At 43.3% G+C, this 13,428-nt stretch overlaps 1 protein-coding gene across 1 annotated transcript; it reads left to right on the forward strand.

Moving 5' to 3' along the window:
- The first annotated feature begins 292 nt into the window (after positions 1-292).
- On the forward strand, positions 293-13,118 carry rasal3 (RAS protein activator like 3). Its single transcript, XM_069168106.1, has 19 exons — positions 293-1,541; positions 4,070-4,206; positions 4,351-4,429; positions 5,821-5,888; positions 5,995-6,071; positions 6,505-6,634; positions 6,754-6,852; positions 6,936-7,610; positions 7,739-7,883; positions 7,968-8,112; positions 8,202-8,438; positions 8,526-8,727; positions 9,766-9,857; positions 9,956-10,063; positions 10,816-11,005; positions 11,666-11,776; positions 11,886-12,076; positions 12,255-12,339; positions 12,427-13,118. Exons 1-19 carry the CDS (start codon positions 917-919, stop codon positions 12,535-12,537), a joined length of 3,507 nt encoding a protein of 1,168 aa, XP_069024207.1. The 5' UTR covers positions 293-916; the 3' UTR covers positions 12,538-13,118.
- The last annotated feature ends 310 nt before the right edge of the window (positions 13,119-13,428 follow it).

Raw genomic sequence — 13,428 nt, forward strand, 5'->3', positions numbered from 1 at the left:
GTCCACTGACACTGTACGTTAACCTCTAACGTAAATATCCGGCAGGTGTGTTGGAGCAGAGAGCAACTTGAGAGCAGGAAGTGGTTTTCAAATTCTCAGCAGGAAGTGAAGGCAGGAAACCGATCTTAACAGTCCATACACCCACAGGCAGCTTAGAGCAAGTGGATACTGTTTTCTTACACCTCTAGATATCAATGTATTGATCAGGGTCTTTATAGCAGCAAAACTAAAGTACACCCTCCAGGGAACAGTAAGCTTATTTATTTTTGACAAATGTTTCAATAATATTTGAGGACAGATGGGTAAACTCAGCATTTTAATGAACTTGTAAAACCACACTTCTCATATGTGACAAACTAAATGAGTAAAAATCTGACAGACAAACACGTTTCCTTTGAGGTGGAGGTTTGACAACAGCATCTGTGCACTTTACTTTGAAATAAAATGCCAAATAATTGTAATAAATCCTGTTTTTAATTTAAGGCAAGTTCATTTGGAAGGAAAAAAACAAACTTGGACATAAAAGCAGAACAGGAAGAGAAGAAGAAGAAAAAGAGAGGAAGTATTTAGTGGAAACGTAAAAAAGATAGTGAGATTTCTGTTAAAAGGTGAACTTCTCTGTGTCATTTCATGAGGAAGCAAACCGCCTGTGAGAGAGAGAGGATTGTAAGAGCAACCACAGACTGAGCAGCCACTCACATGCTGCAGCCGGATAACAGTTTTTGTAAGACAGGAAACGAGAGAAGCAAAGAGAAGCAGAAAGACAAAAGCAGAGAAGATACAGACAGCTTTTTCTTCTTCGGTGCACACACAACGACCTTCAGGTTATTAGTGGAGGGAAGCAGGTGAAGTCTCCCGACCAGGCGTGTTTGGTGCGACCTTGAAAAGAGAGAGAACTTCAAAATAAAAGTCTGAGATGGGCACCGAGGAGAAAGATGCAGAGGCTGCAGCCCAGCTTCCCCCGAAGGAGCAGGGGTCACCGGAGAAGGAGCCTGCCGTGGAGGGACAAACCCCTGAGACCAACGACCCCCTCAACACATACAAGTGGCACACGGGCTCCAAGGGAACGCTGGATGAGCTGAGAGAAGAAGAAGAAGAAACAGGAGCGGCTTCGTCCACGTCCACCATCGATAAGATCCAGAAGACCTCCAGCACCAAGTGGAGCAAGATGCAAAACTGGCGCAAGGCCCTGAGCGAGGACACGGGGGACAAAAACTCCTCCTCCGGTGGGAAAGGTGGAGAGGGAGCCAAGTCTGAGAGAGGCAACGGAGGAGCCAGGAAGAACCCGTTCAGGAGGGCGCTCTCCGAGCCTCCCGGGTCACTGTTAGCAGCCCTGGCTTCTTCCTCCGGCTCCACCGGCTCCGCGCAGGCTGCTCCATCCTCAGCAGCAGGTGCAGCGGAGGCTGCAGGAGCGTCCCCCAGCGAACCCTCACAGAAGGGAGGCGGAGGGGCGCTCTTTAAGAAGTACCTGAAGAGCGTGTCCCAGAAGCTCAAGAGGCCTCGGCTGCAAAGTCGCAACAGCACGCCGTCGTTACTGAAAGGTAAATCTGACAGCACAGCACCTGTACGTACACTCAAACTGCTGAGCATCCATTTTATCACTCAGACAATTTCATGCTTCACAGAATATTGTACACAGCACACGTGCTTTCACGTTTTTAATGATGCATCGGAAGGTGGTCCCACATCTCATTGTAATCAAACGTGAAACGCGATAACAGGTTTCTCCTTGTGGTTTAAAGAATGATTTACTGTTGACACATGGCGTTAGGTGTGGTATAGATGTGTGATAGCGAGTGTTTCAGCATCGAGGTCTGTGTTAAACAAACTCTCGTAAATAAAAGAGAAGATGTCGATCAAAAAATGAGGTGAGCTTAAAAAAGAGAAAAGAATAAAAACAAAAAAACAGTAGCATCTGCAAAAATAGTTCGGACTGACTGACGACTCACAGGGTTTTACGTCGATATTAAAATTGGAGATGAATGTAAAAAACACATCAAATTAAATCTCAAACAAAGCAGGTGATGTCAGAGAAGTTGGAAAGATCTTCAGAGATTTGTCAGAAACGACCAGAGATCTCCCAGAGGCCTTCTCTGTCTCTCAAAGAGAGCTCGAAAAATATTTTACATTTTAAAACATCTTAAGAAAATGTAAATCAAGCATCAAAAAGTTGTTTCAGTCATCCTTTTCCTGGAAGCTGTCGAGACAGTGTGATCACACTTGGTGATAAATCTGAGCCTCATCGAGAAGCTTGTTACCTCAGCTTATATTTTTAAACCTATTGTGTGAAAAAAAAGTTGAATAAAGATAAAAGCCTCCAATTCAGTCTGGTATGAAGGATTATTTTCAAAACTAATAGAGATTAGGTTTCAATATCAGAAAGCGGGGTTTCAGTCTCAGCCTTTATGAATGTACTAAAATTACATTACTGAGCCGACAGCTTCAACTACAGCTGTGTGCAGACGATCTAGTCGTTTTCTGTCCAATTAAAAAAAATCTGCAGAAAAGCAAAAAACACGTCAGCAGATCCCAGACCTTCTTCATCGGTTCTTTCAGAACCTCACAGTAATCATGCGAAGAACAAAACCACCGCTTTCCAAAAAAGGTCAAAACTGCAGAGAAATGACCCAGAAACTTAAAGTACTCACAAATGAAGAACAACAAACCGACACTCACCCAGATTTCCAACTTCTGCACAGCAGCATGGGCTCGCTATCAGAGGTACAAGGCTGTGACGATTAATCGAGGGGCTGATTCACATTAAAAAAAAAAATCCAATTATTTTGAAAAGAGATGTTATCTTTTGATCTTAAATATTGAAGATTTTCTGGAGGAAAAATGAATGAGTTTATCAAGCCAACTTCAATAAATAGAAAATAACAAAAATGGAATAGAAATATTCCAGTGACATCATTAACTGTCTTGTTTCAAGATGGCTGCACCCTACTGGTGAAAAAGTGAAGTTCAATCTAATTTTCAAAAAAAAAAATCAAAGTGAATATCAAGCTCGATTGAAGTTCCAAGATAAAAAAAATAAAAATAATAATCAAACAAACCAGTCATATTGTCAAGTGTTTCATCTGTACTTGAATCCCTCCGTGATAATAAACTGAACATCTTTTGGTTGTGGACCGTTGGCTTTGGGAAACACCAGTCGACATTTTTTACCATTAGCTGAAATTTAATAGACAAAACAGCTAATCGGTGATTTGAGAAAATAATCGACAGATTAAACAACGAAAATAATGGTTGTTTGCAGAAAAAAAACAACCTTAAGATGATAATTCATTTCCAGGCATTATTCATGACTTTTAAATATCCCTTTCCAAAATCTAGAGCCTTATTTGTGCACATTACCCTGAAAATATTAAAAAAAGTCCCCTCAGACAGCTGATAATCAGACTGACCAAGCCTTTGTTTGATGACATCACAAACCTCAACTCAGAGAATCGCACCAAACCAAATGTCACAACATACACTGTACATCCTCAACTGAAAATACACAAGAAGGCTAGAAACTGAAAAAAAAAAAAAAAAAAAAACCTGTTGCAACACACTTGACTGATCCTCCAGCTGTCAGATGGCTTTTTTTTTTTTTTTTTTTATCATGAAACTTCATAAACAAGAAGAAAACACCCTTTACTATACATAAAACATCAGCTCCTGCCACCATCTCTTAACTTTTCCTTTGGGTATTTTTTTTTTTTAATCTTGTCGTGTCCATAAGGCCTGTTAAGGAGTTTTAAAATCATGACGTGTACATTAGGCAGAAAAACTGCAGAGAAACCACAGGATGTGCGCAGCTCCACCTGGTGTGGCAGTGATAGCATCAGCAGCCCATAAGTGGGAGTGGCCTCACTGCTGTGTGTTAGATAAGTGTCATCATGGCATAATTACCAAAAAAGTTAAAAAAAAACAACAAAAAAACACTGGGGCCACCGTGCGCCTGCAATTATCACTCCTTCAGATCACAAACACTACAGTCAGTCCTTCACAGTATTTTTACAGTGATTATTACACCTCCCTATGAACCGTATGGTGATTAAAATCAATGTGTGTTGCGTGGCAGATACGATGGAGGACGACCAGACTGCACCCTTTGAACTCCCCAGACTACAGTGGGCCCCGCCTCAGGAGGTCCCCCTGTGGGACATCATCAGCTGCGTCCTCAAAGATGGACACATTCTCATCACTCCAGAGGAAGAGGTAGTAGCAGCACGCACGCACGCACGCGCACACGCACGCGCGCGCGCACACACACACACACACACACACACACACACACACACCTCAGACAGCGGTGCAGACTTGTCTTGTTTTTGAGTGGCATAAAGTGTGTGTCCTTTTCAGCCAACGAGGTGGACCCGAAACCGTGTCAGCAGTAGCTTGTCCAGCTACAGCATGCAGAACCTCGTGGACAGCGACTCAGGTCACCACACACACACACACACACACACACACACACACACACACACACACACAAATCAAACAAAATAAAAAGGGGAAAATATTCTAAAACAGAGTGAACCAAAAGCATCAGGAGTTTGCACAAGCCTAACCAGTGAGTCTGCGGACAGTCTCAGAGGAAATAGCTGGATGTTTATTCGTGAGAAGGCTTGTCAAATTGCTTCCTCTAAGTGCTTTTGAGGAAGATAGCATCTCACCCGGGTGCTCTCAACCATCCAATGAAAACTCACAGACAGACAGAGTCAGTCGGATGTCGCGCTCCAACTCAGACGTTTCGCTCAGCAGAAGCTGTTGAGGGCTGCTCGGTGAGAAGCGGCTGCATCCCGCACTGATTCGGGCTGCTCGGCTCCGTCGTACGTTAGTGAAGAGAGGAGGGAAATGTTCAAGAGACAGACATCGAAGTAGCACACGGCCTCCTGACTCGATGATGGGATTTAGACGCTGGATTGTTTGCGGCGGGGCTCTGGGTAAGCGAAGAGAAAAAAAAAACAAATGTCTGACTGACGTTGTAAATTTCTACCGCCACTAAATAATGAAAATTTCTCAATTCAAAAATCTGCAAAGCTTTAAATGGGTTCTACTTATAAAAATGGCTATTAGGGATGGATGTGCAATTATCAAACATTACTTAGTTTCAGCTGACAGCTAAAAACCACATCCGGTGTGGCCTAATCTGAATGAGTTTGGTAATAATACAACCTTGGCTCAGTGATAGTGCAGAAATGAAGGTTGTCAGTTGTGTTATAATCAAGTGAAGTCAAGTCAAATATATTTGTATAGCACCTTTGGTGCAAAATTGGAATACCAGGTGCTTCACAATAAAATCAAAATACAACATTTTTAGGTAAAAAAAAGAAGCATATATATATACGTTTCTCAGTATCTGCCTGGGAGAGGAACAGTTGGACTTAAACAATGTTTCTGAGGTGGTAAAAAGCATTTTTAGTGATATTGCTGATCCAGATCGGGGTCCAGAAGGGCACCAAGATATTTTTTGGCAAGCGGCTTGACATTTTGGACATTTAAGTCTGAGCACAGAATCTCCCTTTGGACCCTTGACTCCGAAAATTAAAACCTCAGTTTTGTCTTTGTTCAGTCAAAATGTGAGTCAAGATATCTGCTGTGAAAAAAGTCTGTGAAACTCTTGGTTTGGTTATCTTCGAGCCTGGACACAAAATTACTCCGAAAAATGTAACAGGAATTTACGAAGTGCTGACCGGAGCATGTGAATAGGAAGGAATTAATATTGAAAAATATATATTTCTATCTCTTAAGCTCACTCATGTTGCTAAGCTTGTTCAAAAACACTGACATAAAAATGACTTTTCGACTTCATCTCATCCTGATCCACAGAATGTAGCCCGGACCACATGGGCCCGCCCGGTGGTCCTCGGCCCAAGAACCAAGATGGCGGTGTGAGGGTGAGTGTTGCACGCACCAGAGATTATCTTTCTGATGGCCCTGGATTTCCTGTTGATGTAACACGTAATTACCTTCATGCACCACGCTCGCCTTCCTCACTCTTAGGCTCTGATCAAGCGACGTCTCGAGAACAAGGCGAAGAGGAATAGCAACAACCAAGCAATGGGACTTCGACCAAGCAGGTAAAGTATGCTGTTATGTTTTTTTGAAGGCAAGGAAGCAAGTGTATAAGTACTCAACATGCTCCCACAAGTTTTTTCGCTCCCAACAACACAATTGTCGCTCCGCCCTATTCCTACCCGGCGCATTTGTCCCCCTCTTACTTTTTTCTGTTCCCCAAACATTTGTCTCTCTGCTCAAGTTCCAGGTGTGTAAACCATCGCAGACGCACCTGGACCCCTGCTCACAAAACCGTGTGTAGCTCAGGTGTTTGAACAGGAGCAGTCTTGGAACTTATCAATCCTCTCCATGTTTTTTTTGTGGGGTTTTTTTGGACCACAATGTTAACGTGATCTTTCATAGCACCAGAAGTGCACGTCGACATGGTGTCAGAGTTCCAAGGGTGAAACGATGGGTGTTGAAAAAAATTGATAAAACTGTGATTTATTCTTCAAGGCTCTGTGATTCGCGGGAGTCTGTGTCTATTCCAGTCAGTGCAGTGGGGAGTCTGGACCTCAGTGCAGACACCAAGACTATCATCAGGCCGGTCCACAGCTCCATTCTGGGGGAGAAGTACTGCTTTGAGGTAAGCTTTGACTTGACTCGTTGAATGATACGTCTACAGGTTCCTGAAGGAGCATCACTCAGTCGCCTTCCCGTCCCAGTAAGGCTAACACAGTCCTGTTGGTGTTCATGTACATCTAGGTGATCAACTCTGAGAACACCTACTGCTTCGGATGCTCCTCGGCTGCCGAACGTGACCGTTGGATTGAAGACCTGAGACGTGCTGCCCAGCCCAATAAGGTGAACCAACAACCCTTTGTTCCTGAAAAAAGTTGCATCATACAAGATCAAAATGCTACTAAAAACCTCTAATGTTCACACAGGATAACATTGAACGCACAGAAAACTCCCTAAGTCTGTGGGTTAACGAAGCCAAGGATCTGCCACCCAAACGCCGTTACTACTGCGAGGTTCACCTGGACGGGACCTTGTTCGCCCGCACCAGCAGCCGACCTGTCGGCAAGCCGTCTCAGCAGTCTAGCCTGGCAGGGGACAGCTCTACGGGGTCTTCGGGAGGCCTCGGGGCCAGTGGGGGAGGGGCTGGAGGGTGCCAACTATTCTGGGGTGAATTCTTCGAGCTCGACAACCTGCCCTGTGTCTCCCAAATCAGCCTGCACCTCTTCCGCGAGGAAGACCCCAAGAAAAAGCGCCACTCCAGAGATGAGTCCTACCTCCACCCTCTGGGCAGCGTGACCATACCTCTGGCTGATATTCGAGGGAGGACATATCAGGAGAAGTGGTACCCCATCAGTCCATACAAGGCGTCAGTCACAGTTGGGAACAAAGAACTGCTGGGGCCGCAGGCTTCACTCCGCATCAAGGCCCGTTTCCAGAATTTGCAAGTGCTGCCGATGGAGAAATACAAAGAGTTTGCCGAGTACGTGACGGTGGATTATGTGGAAATGTGCAGAAACTTGCAGCCACTTTTGAATGTGAAGGAGAAGGAAGAGCTGGCAGGAGCTCTGGTCCATGTACTCCAGAGTATCGGCAAAGCAAAGGTGGAGAATGAGTGGAAGCATGAATGCATAGAACTGTAACCCCAATACAACTTTATCACAATCTTATTTAAAAATAAAACTAAGCAGGAACAGTCAGACATGTTTTTCTTTTAAACTGTGTGCTTCAGGAATTCCTCATTGATTTGGGCAGCGCAGAGGTGGAGCGTCTCAGAGAGAGGGAAGCACTGATCTTCAGAGAGAACACACTGGCCACCAAAGCCATAGATGAATATATGAAGCTGGTTGGCCAGAAGTACCTCATTGGCACACTCGGTAGGTGAAGGCAGCCGTCTTGTAACTGGCATTGAATCGTGGTTGGTTTTCATTGAACTCCGTGTTTCTTTTTTCTAAATGCAGGGGACTTTATCACCCGTCTCTACACCTCGACGGAGACCTGTGAGGTTGACCCTCGTAAATGCCCTCCCTCCGACCTGTCAAACAACCAGAGGCACTTGAGGGAAACCTGTGAGGAGGTGGTGCAGAAGATTATAGAGAGCCACGGGTGAGATAAGATCTTAGAAGAAAAAAAAAGAATGTTTCGGGTTGATTAAAGTCACCGTGCTGATGCTTGACATGTTTCTTGTCCTTCAGACCCTTTCCCGAGGAGTTGAACAAGATCTTCTCCAGCTGGGTGGAGCTGTGTGAAGACCAGGGCAGAGCAGAGATCGGCCAGCGTCTCATCTCTGCGTCCCTCTTCCTTCGCTTCTTATGTCCTGCCATTCTCAGTCCTTCTCTTTTCGGTCTGACGCAACCGTATCCAGAACCAAACACCCTGCGTACCCTTACGTTAACCGCAAAAGTCATCCAGAATCTGGCAAACTTCACCTTGTGAGTAGCTTCTCATCGGCTTAGACCAAACTCTATACGTGCATTTCCGCCTGAAAAACATAATTTCACTCTATTGTCCTGACTCAGGTTCGGAGAGAAGGAGGAGTACATGCTCTTTATGAATGAGTTCCTACAGCAGCACTGGGATGGAATGAGAGGTTTTCTACAAACCGTGTCCAATCAAGACACCGAAATCTCGATGACTTCCTTCGATGGATACGTGGACTTGCCTCTGCGTTTAGCTGTGCTCCATGGCCTGCTGGTGGACATAATTTATCCGAGGGACGAGGTAGGGCGGAAAACAAATGAGTCCAGATTGGTAGTTGTAAAGGTTTATGATTGGACTGTTCAGAGTGCCGTGTAGTTTCCAGAGTCTGTGAGTATATTTGACTCGCAGGTAACTATAGATTCACATTTTCGTCTCACTTGCTGACACCCTTCAAATGTTTAGGCAGAGTTGTGCTGGAAAATAACTATTTGCTATAAAGTGTATATGTGTCCATCTACGTTGGAACACGAATGTATTTTTCAGGAAATCATCACATAAAGACATAAGAGGGGCAATCCAAAGGTTTTGAGACAATTCCCACTCTGCAAGAAAAGAACTTTCATGAACAACTATTTAAATTACATCACGATTAATGTCAGCACCTCCGGTTCATGCAATTTTGTGACCATTGGTACGTGTGCATTTGCGTTTTCCCCGTGGCACAGACTTTCAATTTGAGCAGCGACTGCATGTTGGATTTTGTGTGAAATTTTTGGGGAACAGAAAGAAGATTCAGGTAGCTACATTTGGTGGTTGGGGATAGTGGTGAGCTACCATTGTGTTGTTGCTTCTACGAGACTCGTCACGTTTGAGAACCCACTGCCATCACAGTTCAGGTGGTTTGCAGGGAATGTTTTCCGTCAGACGCCTCAATGGCTGCAGTGGAATTCGGCGTTGACAGTCTGACGACCAGCTAACAAAGCTAACAAACTGCTGATTTTGCTAAAAAAAAAAAAAAAAGTCTAAATTCAAGTTAACAAAGAGCTAATTTTGTTAAAAATCAGCTAAATTCAAGGTAACGAACAGCTAACAATGCTAACAACCCTCAGACACCTCAGAACATCACAGTAGAACTCGGTGTTGACAGTCTGACCCTTGGGGATTTTAGTCAAAATTATTCAATCTGACAAACTGTCAGGTACGACCAACTACCTTCTGGCTGATGTTTGCATGTACAGCTTCCCCTGATGGCATTTGTCTTGTCCTGTATGTATGTATTGAGGTACTGATCACATGTTTAGATTATACTAAATGAGACGGTGCTCGTTTTCTTCTCAGGAAACAATCGACAAGCTGCACCCTCTACCTTCAATTCTGAACCAGATAACAGAGACACTGGGTCCTGAAGCAACGCGGATCATTGTTACCAGGTATGCTGATGGCCGATGTCTATTTCGACAATGTATATTACAAACTAGAACCAACTGGTGTTGTTACATGTTATTAAAGCAGCCTTTTTTTCTTGCAGCCAAACGGTCAAGCCAGTGTACATTCTTCCTAAAGACTTGGGCAAGTACAGCCCTCACCAGTCGTCCCTCCAGCAGATTCCTTCGGACCCCAAAGGCCCTCGAGAAGGGTATGATAGTTGTGTGGCTGGTGCAGCAGATAACAAGCTTTATTTCTAAGTACTCAGATAGTTTTTGTAAAAGCGATTCATCCACTCAGTTATTTAAAATGTAGAACTCCGGTTATGCCTCTCTGGTGAATCCGGAGGTACCTGCCCATGAGTGTCTTCCCAATTACAGCCTCATTCTCTCGGTCAGTAACGAGAGCTCATGATCGTGCATAAAGGTTGAGAGTAGATAAATTGGTAATTTTCAGACAGGCCATTATGAGTCAGTATACGCTAATACGACCAAAATGTTTTTGAAAAGCTATACTGAAAGGACATCGTAAAGATTGCGGAGACGCAATCATAATTTCTAGACGCTGTTAGGAGAACATTCGTTGTGTTAAACTCGGTTTTACACCCAAAAAAAAAGTGCCAATCAGATCAGTCAGATCCACCGCTTGCTCCTCCCGAAGCTCGCCCAAATATGGTTCCTGCTCCAAACCGCTCCGAACTAGCAAGACGGTGACGGACAAAATCTGAACTGGAGGCTTCATAACAGCCGTTCACAAACCAACGGGTGACGTCCCTGCTGGTTGTCGCTTGGTTAGCAGAAAAAAAAACCCACGTATTTACAGTTAGGAAAACTATATCCCAAGGAAACTCTGTGACTTTTGCCAACTCAGGATAGACAGCATCCTTTATCTGTAGGATTGTATACCTGCTGTAATTATGAGTAGACGTTTGAAATATAAATAATAAATATTTTTATTCTACAGGGATGTCCGGACTCGCAAGAACGTGAGAGAGAGGAAGCCGGTCGCCAGAACTCAGAGTGCGCCACACCGACGTCCCGGTCACGCAAAACAGGCCTTGAAGAGGCAGACGAGTTCTGAAGCTCTGCCAATATCTGACCACGAACAAGAGGCGGAGAATCCAGACCAACCACTTATCTCACCACCAAAAACCGTGAGTACAAACAGGAACTGTGTTTGTTTAGAAAAGGTCCAGAGGTAATGTGCTCAACAAACACGCATCCTTTTCAAATAAACTATTTTGCATGTTCTAAAGCGAGTGTCTCCAACCCGTCGCTCCCGAGCTACCAGTAGCTCCTTACCCTGTTTCTGAATAGATCGTGGAAAGTTCGAACGATATGCAGTGTTTCCCAAACATACACTTACTTATTTAAATTCATATTTTAACCTGTCTGAGAGAACGACACTATCAACGCGATCGATTAACGAGTGGATAATCTCCCCCTCGCTCCCCTCAGAGGTGGTAGAGGTGGAGCTCCGCCCCCAGTGAGACACACAGGGATCAGAGATAAAAAAAAAAATTAAAAAAAGAAATGTAAAAAAAAGTGTGTGTTGAGTATCATTTTGTTTTTGTTCACATAAAAGAAGCCGATTTAGCTGGTTTGGGTGGACCTCAGCTATGTGAATAATTGTTACTGAACATGAGTAGCTCTCGGACAATATCATTTTGTCAAAGTATCTCTCAGAGGAAAAAAGGTTGGAGACTCCTCTTCTAAAATCTTTTACAAACATATATATTTTTCACATCAATATAAACACAGTATGCCTTTGTTAAGTTAATTAAAAGGAATCATGTAAACACCTTGCTTTTCAGAGTGCCAGTATTAAACGTCCACCTGCACCAGTTCCCTGGATTAAAGTTGTCCCTAACAGGGAGTCAATTGATTTGAAGACTGAGAGTGAGCACTTCAACTTACTGGATCGGGTATGCCAAATCTTCTACCTACTAAAGTGTCATGCAGTTATCCTGGCTATATGGACTATGATGTAATTATTACATTACATAAAATATCGACTTGGGATTCATCTACCAGCACGGCCAGGAGCTGTCGGAGCTTCGTCTGGGGATCGAGCAGGTGACGGAGCGAGAGCTGGACATGGCCAAGCGCCTGGAGGACTTCATTAGCCAGAGCCAGGACCAGAATGCAATGCTGCAGACCGAGGTGGAGGAGCTCAGGAACGTGCTGGCCGTGCGAGATGAACAGCTCGCCAGCGCCACTTTCAGGTAGGAATGTGGAGTTTAACAGGAATGTGCACCTTACATCTAACAGCATTTAGTGTTTTTATTTTGCATATATTTAATTAGTGAATTTAACAAGTCAGGTTCTTTTTGATTTAATTTTTCTACAGTATTTGTTGCTGAAGTGTTATATGAGCGACTTACCTACCTTCGTGTGTTGCAGGCTGGGTGTGATCGAGGAGGAAAGGGAGGATGACGAGAGGAAGCTGAATATTGCTGTTTCAGCGGCCGAGAGAATGAACGTGCTGGTAAGAAACACAATTATGAAACATGGATAAAGTGATGAGTGCTTGGTTTCAACACATGAATGTCTGTTTTTTTAAATGTGCTCTCAGGAGGAGAAGTTCGCAGATCTGCTGAGGGACCTTCAGCAGCTGAATGAGGCCTACAACTGCGACCAAAACAACGTAGAGCATTCTGAGAAGCTGCACATTAATAGCAACTGAGCCCTGACACAATAAAAAGGTTTCGCTTCACCGTCACAGTTTTGTACAAATGCACATATGTAGGTTGTGTGGAAACCTCCAACCTAAAGTCACAGTTCTGGTTTCCTGATTCAATGAGAGTTTACTATACAGATTAGGAGCCAAGTGGGCCAACTGAGGTGAACGTGAACCAGAATCATTTGCATTTCAGCTTTTATTGTACTGTTGTCGTATGCTTGTAAACCTTTCTGAAAAAAAAAGAAAAAAGAAAATACAATGTAAAGTGTTTCTCTGAGTCCATTTTGCCATGTGTCATTATAAGTGTAACAAAAATACAAATTTTAAGAATTGTACTTACTATACTACAAGAACAGTTGTAACATAGTTGTGGTCAATTGCATTCAAGAATAATTATTATAAAGTGATCTATTCTTCAAAAATAATGAAACATATACTCCACTATGTTTAGTTTACTGCTATAATTACTTTGTATATCAAGATTTTCCTCCAAAATATATTGTCAGCTTGTAAAATGTACAAACCTATTTCTGAAAATGTTGGGACACTGTGTAAAACGTAAATAAAAACTAACCGTGGTGATATTCTGCTCTATTTGATTGAAAATAGAACACAACATATTTTAAAAGCTGAAACTGAGCATATTTTTTGTTCAGTAAAAAATATATGCTTATTTCGAATTTGATGGCAGAAACATGATTCAAAACATTTTGGGACAAGGGGTGAAAAAAGACTGGAAAAGTTGTGTAATGCAAAAAAAAATTAAACCTGGTGGAACATCTCACAACTAATTAGGTTACCTGGCAACAGATCAGTAACATGATTGAGTATAAAAAAAAAAAAAAAAGTTTTTAAAAAAGAGCATCCCAGAGAGGCAGAGTCGCTCAGCAGTGA

The sequence above is a fragment of the Embiotoca jacksoni genome, unplaced genomic scaffold (assembly GCF_022577435.1).
Source record: "Embiotoca jacksoni isolate LCO1_2020_lvr unplaced genomic scaffold, fEmbJac1.0.p SCAF_4, whole genome shotgun sequence".
Lineage (NCBI taxonomy): Eukaryota > Metazoa > Chordata > Actinopteri > Embiotocidae > Embiotoca > Embiotoca jacksoni.

What these genes read in the sequence shown, in the direction of transcription:
- rasal3 (XM_069168106.1), top strand. Translation starts at nt 917, where the DNA reads ATGGGCACCGAGGAGAAAGATGCAGAGGCTGCAGCCCAGCTTCCCCCG. An exon ending in TAATTTATCCGAGGGACGAG is followed by an intron (nt 8,728 to 9,765) that starts GTAGGGCGGAAA and finishes TTTTCTTCTCAG; the next exon opens with GAAACAATCGACAAGCTGCA. An exon ending in CTCGCCAGCGCCACTTTCAG is followed by an intron (nt 12,077 to 12,254) that starts GTAGGAATGTGG and finishes CGTGTGTTGCAG; the next exon opens with GCTGGGTGTGATCGAGGAGG.